Source organism: Thalassophryne amazonica, chromosome 13 (assembly GCF_902500255.1).
Source record: "Thalassophryne amazonica chromosome 13, fThaAma1.1, whole genome shotgun sequence".
Lineage (NCBI taxonomy): Eukaryota > Metazoa > Chordata > Actinopteri > Batrachoidiformes > Batrachoididae > Thalassophryne > Thalassophryne amazonica.
Genome location: NC_047115.1, coordinates 8,702,036 through 8,723,035, shown reverse-complemented (window position 1 = coordinate 8,723,035; position 21,000 = coordinate 8,702,036). Strand labels below are relative to the sequence as shown.

General features: G+C 40.9%; 1 protein-coding gene across 2 annotated transcripts in view; it reads left to right on the top strand.

Moving 5' to 3' along the window:
- The window catches only part of atrnl1a (attractin-like 1a), a 449,940-nt gene that overhangs the window by 359,840 nt on the left and 69,100 nt on the right, over positions 1–21,000 (top strand). For both annotated transcript variants that reach the window (XM_034184477.1, XM_034184476.1), the window contains one exon: positions 14,343–14,438. In XM_034184477.1, coding sequence (XP_034040368.1) covers positions 14,343–14,438 — 96 coding nt within the window. The remainder of the gene's footprint in view (positions 1–14,342; positions 14,439–21,000) is intronic.

The window sequence follows — 21,000 nt, the reverse complement described above, 5'->3', positions numbered from 1 at the left end:
GATGGATGAGGATCTCATCCAGTTTACTGTCTAGTTTAAGGTCGGGGGAGCAGTCATTAATTCATTCATTCATTTTTCACCGCTTATCCAGGTCCGGGTCACAGTGGCCACAGAGGAAATAGCTCTTCAACACTTCCCTATCCTCAGCCAAGTCCTGCAACTCTTCCTGGGGGATTCCAAGGTGTTCCCAAGCCATCTTGGAAATATAATCCCTCCAGCATGTCCTGGGGCTTCCCTAGGGCCTTCCCCAGTTGGATGTGCCTGGAAGAACTCCCTCAGAAGACAACCATGGGACATCCTCACCAGATGCCCAAACCACCTCAGCTAGCTCCTTTTGATGTGAAAATGCAGCGGCTCTACTCTGAGTCCCTCCCAGATAGTCAAGCTTCTCACCCTGTTCCAGAGTCTAAGCCCAGATACTCGACGAAGGAATCTCATTTCTGCCGCTTCTATCCGCGACCTTATTCTTTCGGTCACTACCCAAAGTTCATGACCATATGTGAGGTCACGAGTGTAAATCGACTGCTAAACAGAGTTTCAACTTTTTTGCCTTGCTCCTTCTTCACCTCGACTGTCCAGTACAACGTCTGTAAAACGCTGCCTCAATCTGTCTATCGATCTCATACTCCACTTACCGCCACTTGCAAACCACACCCCCAGATTCTTCAACTCTTCCACCTGGGGCAGTAACTCTCGTCTGACCCAGAGGTGACAATCCACTCTGTTCCAACAGAGGCCGATGGTCTCAGATTTGGAGGTCATTAATGTCTACTTTTATTAAGATGTCATTTAGCGCCCTGAGAAGGGCCGCCTCAGGACACATTTTAGATCAATCTCATGAATATTTTAAGACCGACTTTCTCAATACTTCCCTGTCAGGTTTGCATCCACCACAACAATAATAAAATATAGATCCATGTAGAATTGAGGACAGCAGCCTTGCGGTTCATAAGATCCCATAAAGTGAATTTGGGTTTGAAGAAATGCACTGAAATTCAAATCCAAGTGAACCCACATTTTGGGATTTTACCATCTCAGACTGTCACATTTCCAAGATGTAGGGAAAAGTAATTTCTTTTCCCATGTGTACACATGATTTGTTCCATTTTGGGCTATTTGATCTGGAATATTTCTCCTCTTTTTCTGACTCGCTTGTTCACATAGCATTAACAGTAATTGCCAGGCAATTAGCTGTGAATGGGACTTATTGGTCACAATACACAAGTGTTTCAGCCTTGTTCAGCTCAACAGCTACAAGAGACATGATCTATAAGCCTTTTCTGTCTTTTTGTCTCTCTGGTCCTCACTAATTAGCTCTCCAAATCAATGGGGATTTATTCTACCACTGTGCCAGAATGCCTCGAAGATGTTCTGCTGTGAGCAGATACAGTCTGGCACCGTCGGCTCTTGCTGTAACATCCTGTCTCTGTTTTGAATCCAGGTTCTTGGTTTCTGTACTTTCTGGACATTAATTTATGATTCATTCTTCGACGTTGGTTTGTTCCCCCCAACGCCTCCACCCCAACAAACCCTCCTCAGCTTTATATGATTCTAACCTCTTACAACTACACCCCTGATTGTATATCTCAAAGGGTTTCATCCAAACAATAAAATAACTACCCTTGCAGACATTCAAGCGACTGTACTGTAGCAGTAACTTCAAAAGTTTTAGCCCCGTTTACTGCAAGTTATGCCTTCCATTAGGGTGGAAAACATCCCAGAGGAAGTCAAGCAATAAATTCTTCGGCTTGAACAGTTGTTTCATCCAGAGGACTATTACACATCAGAACACTGCAGCATTGAAGGTTTTTCATTGTTGCACTGAGATGCGTTTTGGCTTTGTTTTTACTGTAGCATTTAAAATGGCTTCAGAGTGACCGTAAAAACTATTTCAAGCTCCGCAGTGAGAATCATGCTTTGATGTGCAGTTGATCCAAATTTTTTAAATGTTAAGAAGAGTTATATTTTTGACCGTTCATCAATAAAGCTCCATTCTCACTTTCACCGATTTGCGCGGTGTAGATATGTGAAAAACATCACTCAAGTTGAGCATGTTTTATGGTAAAAACATCAAATTTTGAACTGATATTGGTTGATATATAATTAAAAAAATTGACATTATCCCAAGCTGTTTTTATTTATTTTTTAAAATAAATGTTATTGCAGTTTGAATGGATTCAGTGTGACAGACAGCAGAAAATGACACTGTTTTGTCTATATGATATATGATAATATTGAAGACATTCTGGTGGGAGGCCATCTTGGATTTAGCTTTGCCCCGCCTCTTGTGCTATGACTGTTGGGATAGGCTCCACCACCCCTCTGTGACCCTTGATTGGAATAAGCGGGCATAGAAAATAAATGAATGAACAGAATGTTGGAACAGTCTTTGACGGAGGAGGTAGCGGTCCAGAACAGCGACCGCAAGCAGCAGAGAGGGTGGAGTTCGAACTGACGCAGACGTTTCCTGTTGGTTGTGAGTTGAAGACTGAAAGGGGGACCAGGTGCTATTTATTCGTGATCTGAAATTCTCATGTTTTTTTCATGTCAGACATCTCAGCACCAAAATCAAATGTTGGCTCATCTGTGACTAGTGACCTCAAGTATAATCAACCATAATTTGTGTTTTTAACTCCATGTACACAAAAATATGTGCAGAGACTCTCTGTGAGCTTTGTCCCATGTCCAAGATGGTGTGCTGGAGCGCCTGATGTGGAGTGGTGGATTCTGTCAGAGGAGGATATCTGTGCTCTTGTTTACTCAGATCCCTCTCACTACATTTGACCAGGAGAAAAATGTCATCTGGAAACTTGGCAAACATGCAGGAAATGAGATTTGTTATCACCTCTCGATTGTGACCCTCCAGGCATACAAATTCAGCAGGCAGCGGACTGTGTGTACGTGTGCACGTCTGTCCCTACACCTGTTTATTTGCACGCATGCTTCAACATTTATTTGAATTTGGTGATAGAAACCTGTGAGCGCTGCTGTGCACGTGTGTTGTCTCTTGTGTGCGAGATCTTTTGTCAAACAGCTGCATTGTGTTAAACCATCAGACCAGTTGTGTCTTTGTGCACTCGGTCTGGATGGATTCAGTCTTCCGCCAGAAGCTCATATCATGTTTTATGCTCAGTAGCCATGGATGCATTCATCTAAAACTGCACCGCCGGCCTGTGAATGCCACATAAAGAGGGAATAATTAAATACTTATCTTTGTCTTTCATGGTTGTTTTGTGTGCATGCACGTGTGTTTATTGTTGCAGTTGGCCACCGTCAGGCAGCAGGCTTCAACAGTCCCGTGCTGATAGATTATACCGTTTCTGTGCATCCTTGTGTCTTCACCCTCTTGTTCCTACTTTCGATTGCATTCTTCATTTTAAGGGATCCAGAGGTGGAGTTCAGTTAAAAATAAGGGGCAGCAAGTTTGATATGATTGACAGGTGGCCTCTTAAGTGAAAGTGCATTCCGCAGACTTTTTATGATGAAAAGGGAATGATGTAACATTCCATATATCACACGACGGTCATGAACCCAAAAGATTTATCATTTAATCACAGCTGTAACATATATTAATCCATCATCCGCCATCACCTGTAAGGGGGCACCTCGGACTGACACACTACTGTTCAGCTGTCAGACTCAAATCAGAGGTTTACTGTTAAATTAAGTGATCAAACTGCACAAGTAGAGAGCAGCCACCAATGATCCCTGAGGTGAAGCAGTAAAACAGGTGAATGGGAGCTCATGTATAACTATTGTGCATGCTTAAAATGATGTCATTCAGTTATTAATCAGTTTACTGAATCTGTCACCAGGGAGCAGAATCTCTGATACACAATGTCTTTGAACCCTAGTGGATGTAAAACTTGGCAGACACACAAGGTCACCTCATTCAGATGTCGGACATGTTCGATGTTGGACACTGGGCCTACAATGAGCTTGTACACCTGTCAAATTAATTACCGGGAACGTGCACCAGGAATGCTTTGGATGTCATTTACCAGTTACGTACTGCATGTTACTGCAGAAACAGGAAGCTCATTTTAGAACCACGAGAACCAGTTGTGCTGGTTGGACCTCCAGTCCTGTTAGCCAAGTCCAGCACATGCTCAATGCTCAATGTGCCATCGGGCCCGATATGAGATTTGATCTCCCTCAGACTAGTTCTTGCACACAACCGGAGTGAAACATGTTTTGGGTGGCTTTCTTAACGTGCTGCCTTTGCAGCGCCCAGAAATGTGCCTCTGAATCATTCCACCACAAAGTAGAAGGTTGCTGCATTACTAAAAAGATTTTTATTTTTTTTTTTATTTTTTTCCTGCAAGGAAGGTACAACTTTTGTAACTGAATGTTAATTTATAAAGCTGAAAATTACACAACTGATAGTTGAAGTGAAATAACCTTGATCTCCTCTATGGACACACACACACATAAAAATGCTAAATGCACTGCATTTATATAGCGCTTTTTCATCTGCATCAAAAACTCAAAGCACTTTACAATTATACCTCACATTCACTCATTCACACAGACACACACAGATGTCAGGGTGCTGCCATGTAAGGAGCTCACTACACACCGGGTCCAACTAGGGGATTAAGGACCTTGGGCAAGGGCCCTTAGTGATTTTCCCATCTGGCTGAGTTTTGAACAGATGATCCTCTGGTGTGAAGCCCAATGCTTAACCACTAGACCATCACCTCCTCGTATTCAAAAAAGGAGAATTTGTTTTTGCTTGAATCACAAAATGCATGACTGGATTTTACATTAAAATATTTCCCACTGTTGCTTTAAGTGCCGAGTTGGAAAATGTGCTGTCACAGTCACCTTTCTTAGCTTTTCTTTTTTCTTCACTTATACTTTGGAAGCAGCCAGCAGAATCCTTTGTCACAGAGAACTATATAATGTGTTTCTTGTACTGTCCTGCTCATCAAGCAATAAGACGTGTGTCAAACTGATTTTAGTTGTGGTAGTACATCTAATCCAGTCTGTTTAACTTGCAAATCCCCAATAGATACCACCAATTTTAAAGCAAAATTATGCAAACACTGGTGCAAGCTCCAAATCTGGCATGACGATTCCCAAGGTCGTACTTACCAAATCTGATCCACTTGAAAAGATAGCGGCAATTTTCCAAGATGGCCATCAAAATGACATACCGAAAATTACTTTTTGCATAGAAATGCTCCTATCACAATGAATCAGTTTTACAGCAACAATGAAATCCAAGTTGGCATCTAATTTCAAGATTGCCACCAAGTTGATGCCAACCCCCACCCCCCACCACCACAAAGATGTTACTTACTTGATTTGTGTGATCTTTAGATCTTGTAGGTTTTTATGAATGGTGCATTTAATTTTTCACTTTCCAACAATAATAGGACACTCTTATTAGTATCAGTTAGAATGTGACCATGTTCATTGCATATATTAAAAATAACAACATAATATCAGTAGTTTCAAGAGATGAATACCGTCAAACTGGGTGGAAACCACAAGTACTAAATGCAATAAACTTCAGTCTAATTTGGTACAAAAACAAAATAAAACATTAAATACCATAAATAGCAAATAAAATAACAAAATAGAATTTGTCATCAACATCAGGAGCATGTCTATACAAAAAGTGATTTTCAATAGGTCATCTTGGCGGCCATCTTGGAAAATGGCCACCATCCTGAATTTTCAAGTGACCAATTGAACAGATATGCAAAGCAACATCATGAGAATCACCATGTTATAGTTGATTATCTGCTTCATTAAAAGTTCAGGAAGGAACATGACCACCTGCCCACCACGTGGGTAAGTACCCATCAGTTCAGCTATGAACAATTCTAAAGAATATCCTTATGTATGAACTGTTTCTTAGCCATAATAGTTGGGTTCTAATATCTTCCTTAGCCCTCTCTGTGCAGCATAAAGCACAACCTGATTAAACCACGTGTGGGTGTTTGTGTGTGTTTGTGTGCATTTCCGAACAGTCCGTGAGAGTTATTAAGGCCTGTCGAGAAATGGTTGTTTATCGCTGATTAAAGCATTCATCATGTCTAAACCTGCAGCCAACTGTGGCATTGATTAAACCATCTAGTTAGTTTACAGATGGGCCGGCGGAACACGGACGCTGATGTTGCATTACCATTAAACGTCCACCAAGGGAAACAAGGCAGTAATGTCGGATGAGAAATGCGTCCTGTAATCACTTTGGGTCAGCAAATTTGGCTTTTTGTGTTTTCTTTCTGCGTTTTGTTCTTGTGTCTTGTTTTAGTCGTACTGTTATGTCTTCCACCTCTTCCCCATCAGTGTGGTTACATGTTTTTCCACACAGAACATAAAACAGTTTCATAATTTATAAAGCATTTTTGTCTCAAATAAAATCAACCACTGACATTAACAAGTCTCCTGAAGATTCTTAATCATTTTGTCAGGTTCCTTATGTCCTTTCTTTAGGGTTTTTTCTTTTACACTTGGTAAACTATACATTTATAGAATGCTTATGAAATGAAGAATCCAAAACATTTTTCCTTTAAAAAAATATAATTGTTGTTATGGCTGACATCTTGGATTTCCAAAATGGCAGACCTTTGGAAAGTAACGTTTGACTTTCTTGACATCTGGCTATTTGTGGGTCAACTTTGTGATATGCAGTTACCAAATAAGTGCATCATTCTTAGTTTAAGGATTCATAACCTTTATTATAAATCCCAATAAAGACTGAATGGATGTTTTTAAAATAATAGGCAGTTACAAATATCTGAGTCTGATTAGTAAGGAAAAGACACCCACATAGATCAGGTTCCTATGTCCCACAAGTCACTGACATTGGCTACATGCAGTAAAAATCCATGAGGGCAGCACATGTCATTACTAGTCATTGTAATTAGTTACATCCTTGCTCTCCAAAATTCTCATTTAGTCACATCAATCATGATCCAAGGTGAACCAGAATTTTTTGAAGGTTTCCATTTGTAGAAATCCAAGAAATTCAAGATGGCTACCATAACAACCAATGGAAACATTGCCTTTTGTATTCCGCATTTTATAAGCTTTCAAACAAATGTAGATTAACAAGTTTTAAAAAAAACTAAAGAAATTTGGCATCATTCCATAAGGAAACTGACTAATTTGGGTGTTTAGATAAAGAAGCCTCAAGAACACTGGATAAGCCTGTGAACCTGGTTGGCTCTGACGTAGACCGTACACACCTGAGAATTTGTGGCTTGGCTGAAGATCACTGCTGATTTATCAGAGACTTATGGCAGAAGCAGCCTGACACAGAGGGGCTCACAATGAGGATTTCTGTGAAAATCTAAAGCAAGGCTGCTCTTTATGGGTTCCTGCTGTTCGGGTGCTGGTTAGGACTCATTTTACAGATGCTGTCAAATGTCAAGCAACTATTTCTGGATGTATTAAAAAGCTATTTCTGGCATGACTCACACAAAGACTTGGAATGGTACCTTTGGCCTCTCAACTGATGCAAATGGTTTTCAAAAGTATCACAATTTGATGCCTTGGGGACAAGAACAGACTGGAGTTTCACAATTGGAGGACAAATGGTGGTCTTCAACTCAACCAGAACAACGTGCATACTTTCAGCTCTCCTTTGGCAATATTTACTTTCCTTAAGTGTGTTGCAGTTGCAACCAAAGAACTTCAGGGACCACATTGTTCCTGCTCACAAGGTTTTGTATATATTAAAAGCAGAACTTTAAAATCTAACCTAGCACAAACAGGAAGCCAATGAAGTGCGAATAAAATTGGAGTAATGTGGTTACATTTTCTTCTCTTGTGTACAGCTCAGGAATTCTGGACCACCTTTTAGTACTCGTGGGTAGCAAGCCAGAAAATAAGCCGTTACAATATTCAATTCTAGATGGAAAAAAGTAAACCAAACAATCATGTGGGATCATTGATCACCCCAAGATTTTTAGCTTCATCACAATGATTAATGATGCACACATCAATGATAATGTTAACCATGCAAGTGTCTGTATCTCACTGGACTAATGACCATCATCTCAGTCTACTTTGTATTTCAAAATGGAAAGTTACATGGCATCCAGTTTTTTTCAATGAAGTCAGGCAGTCCTCTAAATTCCTCAGAGATTATTTGCATGAATGGGCGTATACAGCAGAGTGTCATCAGTGAAAAGTAGTTTGAGAACTTTGCAGCAGCTGTCCAAGAGTTGCTACATAAAGTGTAGTTGTAGAGCAGGTAGCTCAGTCAATAAGGAGCTGGTTGGCCAATTGGGCACCGTAGTCTTGTTTAAGGGTGGGAGATAAAGGGGTTAAATGAAAGAGCATATGACACAAAATTTGTACTTTCAGGAACAACCCCATTATCATTTTTCACATTAAATCTCCCTGAAACTTACCAACACAACGTTTCTGTGTAGGCTCTCAGTTGTCCAGGTGGTTTCCATAGTAGAAAAGCTTGAATCTTCGACTGGACTGGGATGCTTGACGTGAGGACCTTTCGCTTCAAATTGCACAAGCTTCCTCAGCTAAAATTCTTGCGCTGGTGGTCTGACTTCTGTCTTGACTCTTGTAGAGAAGAAGGTCTTGACTCTCTACAAGAGTCAAGACAGAAGTCAGACCACCAAGAAGAGCAAGAATTTTAGCTGAGGAAGCTTCTGCGATTTGAAGCGAAACGTCCTCGTGTCAAGCAACCCAGTCCAGTCGAAGATTCAAGCTTCTCTATTACCAACACAACCTCACTCATTTGCCTTATCTTCCCTTCGCCACTGGGAACTGGGGAAAGAAACTTTACTTTTCATGAATGCTTCTGTGATTGCAGCTGAAAACAAAACTGTATGCCATCTTTCCATGTAAAGTGATGCTGTGTTTTGGTTGCACACTGGCAGGCTGTCCCTGAAAGTGGTCAAATCCCACAGCGAGACTGTGCTGTCTCATATATAAACTTTTATTTGAATGCTTCCTCTCTGTGGATTAGTTATTTTGTCCAAGGACACATTGTGTCAGTACACTCAGTTATGATAAAAAGGATGCCAGCTTTGGCTGAGAAAGTAAATTTGAGGCAATATTATAAAGTGCTTTGAGCATCTGCTGGATGTAAAAGCACCAGAGAAATGCAGTGCTTCTTTGAAAGTGAAAATAAAAAAGACCTAAAACAGGACCCTGAGGTACCTCACAATTCACTAGAGAGAATTTGTAAGTAATGATATTGGTTATTTGGTTTGATAGATATGTCAGCCATAGTATAGGCTGACCAGAAATGCCAAATAGCTTTTTGATGTATCCAACAATACGAAATAACACTAAACAGTATCTGTTATCCATAGTGAACAGAATATCATTGCCGGTTTTACTGAGTGCAGATCCTGCAGATTCCAAAAGCCCTAATTCTTAATTTATCTCTGAACTGTTTGTGCTAAAATGGCTCAGCGAAACCAACAATTGCATAGTGTTTCATTCTCCAAAGCTGCATGAAATATTATTGTTAAAAACAGCTAAATTGGTGCTTTATCATCATAACTTTAATAATGTGATATACAACACATGGGAGAGTTTAGTCTTTTCATCATTTTGCCTTATAATTTTCTTGTTTTTTTTTGTGATGCCAAACAAAGTGCAGTATTTGGGATGAATAATTAACTTCACATTAAATGCTGTTATTTTCACATTGTCTTTGGGGAAAATAAATACAAGTTGCAGTTCATTAAAATGTTGGGAGCACTGGAAAATTGAATTTGCTTGTGGAATTGAGGGCCTGCATAGGCTCCAGCCCCACTGTGACTCCTATTTGGAATAAGCAGGTATAGACAACGAATGACTTTATTATTGGAATCAAGATTCCAAAGGCTTGTTTGTTTTTGAAAACTGTTTTGATCCTGAAAACATGCTGCTGCATTTTTCCATTACCCAAAAACAACCACCGTACTATCACAAGTAGATATTCGCATTCCACAAGATAAACCCATGACTGGTTTAATTGCAGTCGCAGCAGCAGCGAGCTGTGCGTTGTGTTGTGAAACCTGTCATTTGCACCGGAGTGCGTCTGAAACGGTCCAGCAGCACATTACTCAGATATTTCCAATCCGTCTAACAGGGCCGACAGTTTGAGTTTGCAGGTGCTACTTTTGGTGGCGCGGCCGACTGTGAAGCATAATTCGCTGTGTGATTGGCTTCATTGTTGCCCCACTGTCGTTTTTCTCTTGGCTGTTTATGCACCTGTCTGTCCAGATGAGATGGATGGATGAATGTTTGGAAGTCATCCCTCGCCTCCAGGATAGATAAACACACACCAACCAATCCGCAGCGAAAACACAAAAATTACCCTCCCGCAATTCACTTCAACTTTTAGCCACCCAGCTTAAAAAGTAGATATTGTCTCTGTGGCACAGTTGAACACACTCTCTGCTCACTTTTTTAATGTCACTCATTTGATGGTGCCTCACGTGGCGCGGCTTGTTTACAGCGCAACGGAGTTAATTAACCATTTTATGGCTGATTTACAAGCCGACAGGCAGACGACATGGCTCGTCCTTGTTGCCCTCTCAAGGACTTAGCAAAGCAGGTGTTAAACAAACACACTTGTACCCACCCTAGACTACACACAAGCACTGCGTTTAGGCGAGATGTAGATATTTCTTTGCATGCGTATGGATTTGCATAGTCGCCACGCTGTAAAACTCAACACTGTGCTGAATATCACTCGTACTTTTTATGTCCAAATTTAATTCAACTGTCAAGACTGATTTATCAGGTCCACACAACCATGACCCAACTCACCTTGACCAGTTGGTCTAATCTCTCTCGCACAGGAGCTGTGGCTGGCGGGAGGAAAAGGCTCGGTGAAAACAACCCATGTACAGTGTGTAACCACGGCCACAGATATACAGTCATTAACAAAAACTCAAATCAGATATTCTAAGTAATATAATAGGAATCACCATATCATATTTGGTGTTTGTACCACCAAATGCAGGATTTTTTCATTCCACTCAAAGGGATAATAAAGCATGAACATTGGTCGACCAACAGCGTTGACATTAACTGAGACTATGTTGAAAAATAATGCAAGAACAAGCTTCCTCCTGTGACGTATCCGGAGTGAGGCCAAGAAATTGTAGAAGTACCCTCACACATATGGTTTCATTTGTCTCTTATTGCATTATAAGTCAAGTTGTTCAACATTAATGGCGTTCATTTACAATATAACAGATTTGATTTAAGACTATTTTGAAAGGGACCATGCAAAACACAGGTAGCTGTGAGCCGTGACACTCTTGATTCATGTCTTCTGCATTTACCTCATTTAGGAGGTGCAGGAAACTGATAGGAACAGTTTAACCTTTACAAGGTGGGATTTTAAAAATTGTACTACATAGTGGATAATGATAGCTGCAGTTGGAGGACTTGTCCATTCAAATGTGCTGACACAAATTTCAAAAACGTTGACGTTACAGACCACTCACTTATAGAGTCCAAGTCAAGACCAAGACCTTAAAGGGCCGAAACAGAGTAAAGACAGTGTCTTTGGAGGATTTGAGACCAAGTCAAGACCAAGACCTAATAAAATACATCTGTTTTCAAGACCATTAATTATTAGATGTAACATCACCATGGTAATTATTCAAAAGTGAAACCTCTGTCATGGAAAAGGACTCAGCAGCTCAGTTGGGGTCAACTTGAACATTGTGTTCAGGATGAAAAAAAAAGAAATTATAGCAAAGCTGAACATGTTGTAGAACTCAGATTGATACTGAACTCTTTCAAAGGTTCACCGAGTGTGTTAGTATTATTCATATAATAGCAGGTATTATAATTTTGAACTAAGAGATCAAGTCAAGATTGAGTAGAATTGCTTTCAATTCTGAGATGAGACCAGGTGAGTAAAAAGGTGTCCTCGTGTCCAAGACCAGACTTGAGTACTACAACACTAGTTGAAACTATGTGCAAACCATTGAATTCTTGGGAAAAGCTGGATCACGTTTTGGATCGCAGCAAGTTCCACTCAGAATAACTGAAATTTGCTTCAGGATTTTGTTTCCAAATTGCTTATGAGAGACACCAACATGAGGCAACAGATACCTGAACCAGACTGGACAGAAGTGATAGAAACTTGGGTTGACATTAACTCAACAAAGGTCCCAGATTGTCCCTCGTTCCTTAAGTGGGTGGCTCTCTGCCACCATATCCTGCTTGTTTTTAAAATCTACTATTTAACTCGTAAAATTTCATTTAATTCATTTGACCTCTCTTGAAGAACATTTTAATGCGTAAATAAATGTTCACCCCAGCTTTGGCGTTCCTGCTGGCTGTGTGTCTGCGGCTCGGGTGGAAGCAGATGGCTCGTCCTCAGAAACATCAGGAAACATGCTGATGATTAGAGTTTGGCACATAATCACCCAGAAATGAGTTTGTTTTGAATGAAACAGGTGGCCACCCGCGAGCTAAATGTAGAAACAAAACCTCATCAACAAGTCTGTAATGAACTGACAAAGCTGGAAAACAGCCTTTCTGATGAAAAGTGAATTAGATAGTAGTTGATAAGTGTATACCATTTTTATTGTTAACATGTTTTTGTCATGAATCTAATAGTGGTATAGAAATGTAATGGCTTTTGGATGCTTCTTATTGTTTGCGATTGTTCTTTGCCTCTGCCAACCAGCAGAGGAGGACGGCAGTCCTCCCCCAGTTGGTTTGTCTGTCCAAGTTGAAAAAGTAGCATCACATTTCGGCCCAGTTTCATATGCAGATGGTTGATAGATCATGGGACTGTAAGACAGATTTGGATCTAAACTTTTTTTGTTGTTGGGAATTTTTTTTTCTTTTTCTTTTGTGGACTTGAAGAACTGGCCTTATGACATCACAAAGGGTTGTACATTAAAAAAAGAATAAATAAGAAAATAAAGGTGAAGCATATGATTGAATTCAGGAATGAAATGTTTTACAGTCATCATTGTGTTTATAGTGCTTGATGAGATCGCCTCCGATAGGACTCAGTGGCAGTGACACGTGGGTTCGCGGTTTGGGATGATTCCATACAGGTTGGACTCTTTATCTATGTGAACTCCAAAATCAAAAAATGCTGATGAAGTTTTTTTTTTTCATACCACTGCTGCCAATCTGCTTGGTCATGAGGTAGATAATATCAACCCCCCAGGTGGGAAACAACAGCCAAGACGGGGCAGGGTTTCCTGGCAAGCAATCATCTCAGCAGGTGGTTTTACTGGTTAGCTCAACTTACAGTCCTGGGCTCGGTTTTATGAAGCAATACTGAAACATCGTGGGCTAAGTTGTAGTCAGACTCACCAGACCAGTGGTTTAAAAAACTAAAATTAAATTAAAAAAACATGCTTATTTTGTGTCTGCTCCTTGGGCAGCTTATCCACATCTGGAGTTGGTCCTGGGGTGCTGGACTGTGGCTGCCCACTGCTCCTAGTGGTTGGATTGTGTCTAACTGTAGTAAGGATGGGTTGCATGCAGAGGAGGCAACACGGTGGCTTAGTGATTAGCAGTGCAAGAAGGTCATGGGTTCAGTTTCCGCCTGTGGCCTTTCTTTGTGGAGTTTGCATGTTCTCCCTGTGTTTGCGTGGGTTCTCCCACATCCAAAGACATGTGGGTTAGGTGGATTGGGATCTTTAAATTGTCTGTAGGTGTGCGAGTGGGTGTGAATGTGTTTGTTTGTGTGACAAACTGGCATCCTGTCCAGGGTGTACCCCGCCTCACGCTCTATGACTGCTGGGATAGGCTCCAGCCCCCCGCGACTAAGCAGTTGAAGCGGTGTGTGAGTGTACATGCAGAGGCCAAATTTCATTTTATGTATGTACAATGATGCTAACCACATCGTGCAGCTGCTGGCAGTGTGTTCCGCGTGCACGCCTGCCCGTCTGTGCAATGTTTCACGGTTCGATCATACGAGCTGTTTTGCCGTGAGTCACCCTGAGTTGTACTTTATTCGCACTATATGTGAAGGGGCCCTTAATCTTTGACTAAACTGAGTACTAAGCCTTAGTCCCAGTCTGTCTCCTTCAGTACTGCTTCAGAAATCTGGGCCCAGATCATCTGTGAAAGAACCTCCACCATCATGGACCTTAATGAAACATTATTTCCCACTGCTGGTGGTTGCTTGTATGTAAAAATATAAAGGTATATATATGTGTTTCCTTCTAAGAATATAATTTTAGTCCGTGCGGTGGACAGCACAGAGGGAGCTCGTCTCCTTCAGTCATTCCTCTTAAGTGGCGTCTTATCGTCTCCTCGGTCACATCAGAGCCGCTCAGTGTTCCACAGGTTGTGGCTTTGTGCCGACTGCAGACTAACGACATCACGCTTTGTTGGAAAATAAAATTAGAATGTTTGTGTGTTTGTCTCTATAGCAGCTGATGAGAGAGCGGCAGCAGATGGCCAGTCGTCCCTTTGCGTCGGTTACCGTGGCACTGGAGGCGGGAAGTGATCAGGAGGAGCTGCTACAGGTCAACAAAAACACAAACATGGAGACACACGTGGGAATCCTGGTGTTGATTTAGGAAAACAAACAACACAGCCATGGAGGGTGGGTATTCATGAGTGCGTCCGCATGGGTCAGGCGCGAAGCTTTCTTCCTGTTACGACTGAAACGACGATGCAAACATGGTGATGGCTTTTTGACCTCCCATCCCTCCGGCCTGGGCTCCGTGTGTGAGCGTGGTGTTGTGTGGCTACACAATGGGATTTCAGTGCCACAAATTAAACACACCGTCAAGAGGATGCCTTATTTCGATTTCATGCGGTGCCGACCTCGTTCGACCTCTGTTTGTGTATAACATGATGAGTCTTCATGTCCTGCTGTTCCTGAATAAAGCAGCTTTCCACCGACATTAACATGTCTGAAACCAGGGATTCTGCTCCGGAAACATGTGCTGTCTCTCTCTGTGGCAGGAAAGAATATGTTTGACTCATGGCTACCGTAAGAATCCTCCACTGTGATCTGTGTAGCTCAAGTCGGCGAGCTAACCTATCTCCATTTAGTAGTTAGTTAGTGAAGTCAAGTATATTATTTTTTTTGCCACAACATCTTTTAAAATTTCATATGCAGCACGGCATTTATCACCATTTACATGATCTAAAATAGGTATTTTGCTCAGACAAATAAAATTAAAGCATTAAAAACCCAAATTCTTCTTCAGCTGAACAAAAGGTGATCTCTAGAATATAGAACTTAAAGTACATACTTATGTTCTGTGTGTGTGTATGTATATATATATATATATATATACATATATATATATATATTTTAGTGGTGTAACGATACAGAAAAATCACGGTTCAGTACGTACCTCGGTTCTGAGGTCACGGTTCGGTTCATTTTCAGTACAGTATGGGAATAAACTGCAAAACCTAAATTTGCTTGTTGTTTAAACCAACAATTTATTGTAACATTATACAAACAGGAAAATACAATAACTGTAAACTGCTGCCTGGCAATAAGTTAAATAAAATGTTCTCAAATAAACAACAAATGTATGAAATATTCTAAAAAATACATTCCTAGTAAACAGCTTTTAACAAAACCTTTCCACAAGTAAAGAGCAGCACAACAGTTCCAGTATGAAGCCCTGTTCAATTTTATTCAACCTTCATATTTTTTGCCAGAAAAATTAACTTGTCCAAAACTGTCACACAGAGAATTAATGTTAAAGAATCTGTTTACTTTTGTACAATTTATTTTATTTCCTATCTCTATTAACTGTCCGTTTAATGCTTGTTAATATAGCTTTTTAAATAAAGTTTTGAAAACAAAAACATTGTGGGAGAGGCAAAAAAGTGAGTAAAAACACCTTAAAAATATTTAGAACCACAAATAAACTTGATTCTTGGTTTGTTTATTTATTTTGCCTTTAAAATTGGACATCACTTATTAAAATAACTTCTCAAGGTCAAGGCTTCTCAAAGTCTGGGGACTATTTAATTACAGCGCCGCAAACGAGATCAGTAGGCTGAGTGAGTCCGAGTGAGGAGGATTGTAGATATCCCTCCGCTCAGCGCTAGCATATCTAGCAGCGGCTGCTGTGGTCAGCGGAGGAGGGGGAGACCTGCTGCTGTTCGGTGATAACACAAACTTTCACTTTCACTTGGCAAACATCAGAAAAGTCTCCGGTAACGCCAGGAAAAGTGGCTAGATTTTCTTTTGAAAAAATAAGTCGTCAAGAGGGTTTGGAAAATCGCTAAATTTAGCGAGAAAGTTGCCAAGTTGGCAACACTGAATGTAAACACACGCAACGCGAACTCACCCATGCACAGCCCAGTACCGAACCGAACGTCCCGTACTGAAACGGTTCAATACACACACACACACACAAGAATGCAAATTCTGTTAGAAATTACAAATTGCATCATCATTAACCTCACCAGCTCATTTTCTATCTTCAGTCATATCCAAGTCTTTCACATAATGGTCATATTTTAAACCCTTTCTTGTTTAGCTTTTAATACACAAGACACATATTTTTGTTTCCTAACGGAAGGCACGATCACATCATTCTTCACTATTGTTTGGTCAACTCAGTTTCTGCAACACACTTCTTGGCCACAAAATGTAAATGTGCACTTGGCCTTCCAACAGAATCTCGACATAAGAGCAGAGCACATCTATGGACCAGGACTAACAGTCTTAAACCACCTCTAATGGGAGGTCTACAATCTAGATCTTTGGACTACACCATGACTACACCATTTTTAGTCTTAGACTGAGACTAAATCTTAGTACTCTTTGTCGATCTCCCTTAGTCCTGCTTTGTAACATTGGGTCTTGGTAACTAATGAGTGCCTTGGAAGCAGTTGTATGTTGCATCAAAGTTTTCTGTGCCTAACTCAGATAATATTGTTTTCTATGAGCCAAAATATGATTTTACTCTCACTGACCCCATTCATTAATCAATATGCAAACAAGATCACTGTTGCCATGGTGATCGTTTCCCCCATTGGGACTACCCATGTGTCAAGTTTGGTTAACTTGGGCCTAAGGGTCTTGGAGATATAGTAGAAAATGTTTAGCCAAACTCTCAGCAAGTAAACACTGGCAGGCTGCTCGCATTGAACCAGCTTGTTATAGATTTAGATGATCGGCCCTTCATGTCCTCAGGTACAGGCTCGGAGGACAATAAGTAACCCAGCTGGCATTAACGAGGTCTCTCAATCAGAGGTGCCACTTGCCAAAAAGGTACAACAAACAAAGATACACCTCACATGAAGAACAGTCCCCACATTTTGGACGGGACCAGCACCAGCATCGAACAAAGACAGTGAGCCGGGAGAGAGTGCAGCTGGCTTCAATTGCCCACTCTTCTCCTCTCATCTGGTTATCAGAGGATAGGTTTAAGTGTGATTTCCAGCATGCTGGCACCTCACTGAACCTGAAGGGTCCTCTGGAGGCAGCCCAGCTGTGGAGGATCGGTCCTGAGAGGCATCTGGTCCTCTGATGATGCCAGCCTCTTGTACAATGAGATTACACAGCACAATGCAACATGACAAAGAGTGTTTTCAGTGGAAGGGCAGCCGCCAAATTAGTCCTTCATCCGAGCGCGTTCGGCAGACGGTTGTTCAGACTGTGGTGTCACCTCTATTCTGTTATGTCTGTTCTCACCAATGTCACATGGGCAGCTTCGAGATAAACTGCAAGGTGAAGGTTTAGGAACAGTGTTTTCTGAATAAGAAGTAGGTGCAAGTGTCCAGCCAATGAGAAGGTGGTGATAAATGTTCTTCATGCAGTTTGTTTTTGGTTCCTTGTCAAGCTAATGGATCAAGGTGTGAAATGTGGTTTTCCAAAACTAGGAAATTGTCAGTGATGGCTGCATGGAGGAGCCTGGATTTAGACGTGAAAAAAAAATTACAGGGCAGCAATGCAAAGTTGCTTTTTTGTGGATCTGATGCATCAGAGTAAATCAGCATCAAAATAGTTTATCCTTGTTATATAACCTGATGAAAATGGAGGTGGATGGATTAATTTATTCATGTCTTCATTCACTCACTTCATGTTACAGGGCACATGCCTTTGGAAAGGTCTTGGAAAACTGAGTGATGTTTGATTTCTGAACAGCTTTCAAAGTGCCAAAGCCTCCTTTATAATTCAGCTCCTTGTCCGACCTCCTGCCGATCACCACCTTCACGTATCTCCGCTCTGTGTGAGGCTTCATCTCCTCACGCTCTCTGAAGGTTACTGGAACAATGGTACACATGGCTTTCTGCTCATGCACTTAATTAGTTTTAGTTCTGTTTTGATCAGGTTGGACTCGGCGCCGTTAAGTTTGGTCAGTTTTCGTGTGGAACCCTCAGGAGCACCTTCCCTTATCTGTACCTCAGCCTGGTTTCTGTTTCATTCTTGAAGGTGAGAGACAATGGGGCAGAACACGATCTTCACACTGAGGTTAATTACACAACATCTGGTTCATAGTCACGCAGGCCGCTTAGCATAATTGTGTAATGAATGGGGGAACGGGAGCGTTTACACGCTGCCTCGCTATTTTATGTCGTACGCGGAGCAGTGGAGTATGGCTCAGACAAATAGAGCCATCGTCACTCCATTTCATGCCATGTTTTGACGCCGATTACAACATCTGGCGTGTTTTGTGTTTGTTACAGCACCAGCAAGGTGAGTGGATGATGATGGGATGCAGACAGTCTGGTTCATTAGTATTTGGACACTGCCAAAGAAGTCTGTCTGATGATGGACTGTTTGCAGGATTTCTCAAAAGATTTTGAGCCAGTTTCCGTGAACACAGTATGCAGAATGTCATCATGCTTGTACACAATCTTATGAAGAATTTAAACATTAACAAAGCGGCCAACAAATACTTGGTATGCAAATATTTATTGGTACAATGACATCCTATGAAGAGAATGGAGCACCACTCCCTTTGTGAGTGTTTTTATCTGAGCTTTTCTCTTTTTGTTTGCAAAGCCGAGAAGGCCGTGCATGCATGTTTGGTTCATGAGATGCTGGAATGTGCACGTGCAGTGCATGAGAGTTCCACCCATTGCCCCTCCCTGCACTTACAAGGAGAACTCACCATATTGTTTTTGTATAGAAGCTGGTGACCAGAAGATATCTTTTAGAAATTCTTTTAAAAAGTGCATTGAAAGCTTAAAAATGCCTCTCAGCAGCAACAACACTGTCAATTTCACTCCCAACTCATCACATTTTTATAAATGGGAAAGTAAATTAATAGGACTGGAACTGTCGGATGACCTCTGAGCCCAAATGTATCCAAAATGTTTGTTGAATTGAAACACCTACACCATATTTTCTGGAGTAGAAGCATCACTGATCATCAAGCCATTTTTTTCCTGTATGTAGTACTCACTGTTTTACATAATGAGTTTAACAACAGGCGGAAATTCAGGAGCACATGTGCACACCACAGCATGCGTTGTTAGTTAACATAAGGACTTTTAAATTCCAAACATAAGCAAGATGGACAAAAAAAAATGTGTTGACAACTGATGTTTGAAACAAAGGGTTTATCAGATGGGCACATCTGGAAACATGAAGAGTGGATTTTTGCAGGAAGCCTTCAGCCTGTGGTGTGTACCAAAATGACTTTTAAATTCCAAAAATGAATCAAATGGACAAATAAATGTGCATTGGACAACATATTGTATGAAGCAAATCAACATGTAGCACATTTGATTTTTTTAAATCAGTTCTTCAGTGTTTGTGCATTTTTGTAGTGTACTTTTATTGTTTGCATTTATTCTTTTATTACTGCAGTTTATTTTGTTCAGTGCATTGATTCCTGGAAAATCCCCATATAAATGTTTATTATTGTTATTATTATGTTTTTGGTCTGTAAGTTGCAGGGCCTCCAAAAAAGCACCCTGCAACTTGTAGTCTAGAAAATACAATACTTGAGATACAGTCTTTAACTTGAAAGATGTGACAGATACTGATGTACTGCTGTATTCTAACCACATCCCTCCATATGTTAAAGAGCAGTAAATGCCAGGACACCCGGACAGTCGGTGGCTGTGGTTTGTACTTGAAGACCACCTCTTATTCCCAGACTCGGGCCAGAACTTTACAGCTTGTCATAGTTGCATTTCAGAAAACAGGGGAACTCATCAGCATAAATCCACATTTGCACTGCCTCCATAAAGCGCCGCCATTAATGTCGTAAAGCTGATGAGCCTGCAGCCGCCAGCATCGAACCGCCTCCGCCTGCAAAAAACAGCGCCCACCTTGCTGCTGATTAACAGCGGTCTATCGTTTTCATAATGCTATTTAAAGCAAAGAATGAATCCATTTGATAACTTATGTTTTAATGTGGCACATTTATTCTTCAATTGTGAGGATTTAATGTGGCTCAGGGAGGAGGGGAGGTGGGTGGAGAGCGAGAAAGAAAGGAAAGAAGAATATTTATGACACCTGGAGTATTGTGCATTTGGAAGAAAAACCCCTAATGCTGATTTATCCACATGCAGTTTGTGCATAAACACATATGGAACCACTGTTGGCGTTTTGATGGAACACAGAGGCTTCTTTCAGCAGAAAACAAAAATAATGAAAATAGTCAGGCTTCATGGGTAATTTTGCTCTTTTTTTTCCTTTTTTGTCAGCCTTCAAGTGCCTGGTTTACACCATATTATTATTCAAGTGTATAAATCTACTTTTGCTGGGGGGTTAATGTGCTGGACACATGCCATTTACTCGTATGGTTTTCCAAGGTTTGGCCAAGATTTCAAACTCTAAGCTTCTGGGAAACACATCCATGTAAGTGGTAAAAGGATTCAACTGTCACGTTAAGTTAACATACTGAACGTTTTCTTCTTGTTGATAGTCGTGCCAGCAGGTGCCGAACATGAACATACAACCATCATCATCATCATCATCACTGCTGTCCTATGTACAGTATCTTAGACTGTAGGAATTCGATTTGATTTGAAATCAGGTTTCTAGGCCACTGTGGAGCCACAATTGGACAATAACTCCAGTTATGTGTATGAAAAGTCCAAGATATCCATGAATAGCATTGTTGTTGGTCAGTTCTACAGGTTTCTAAT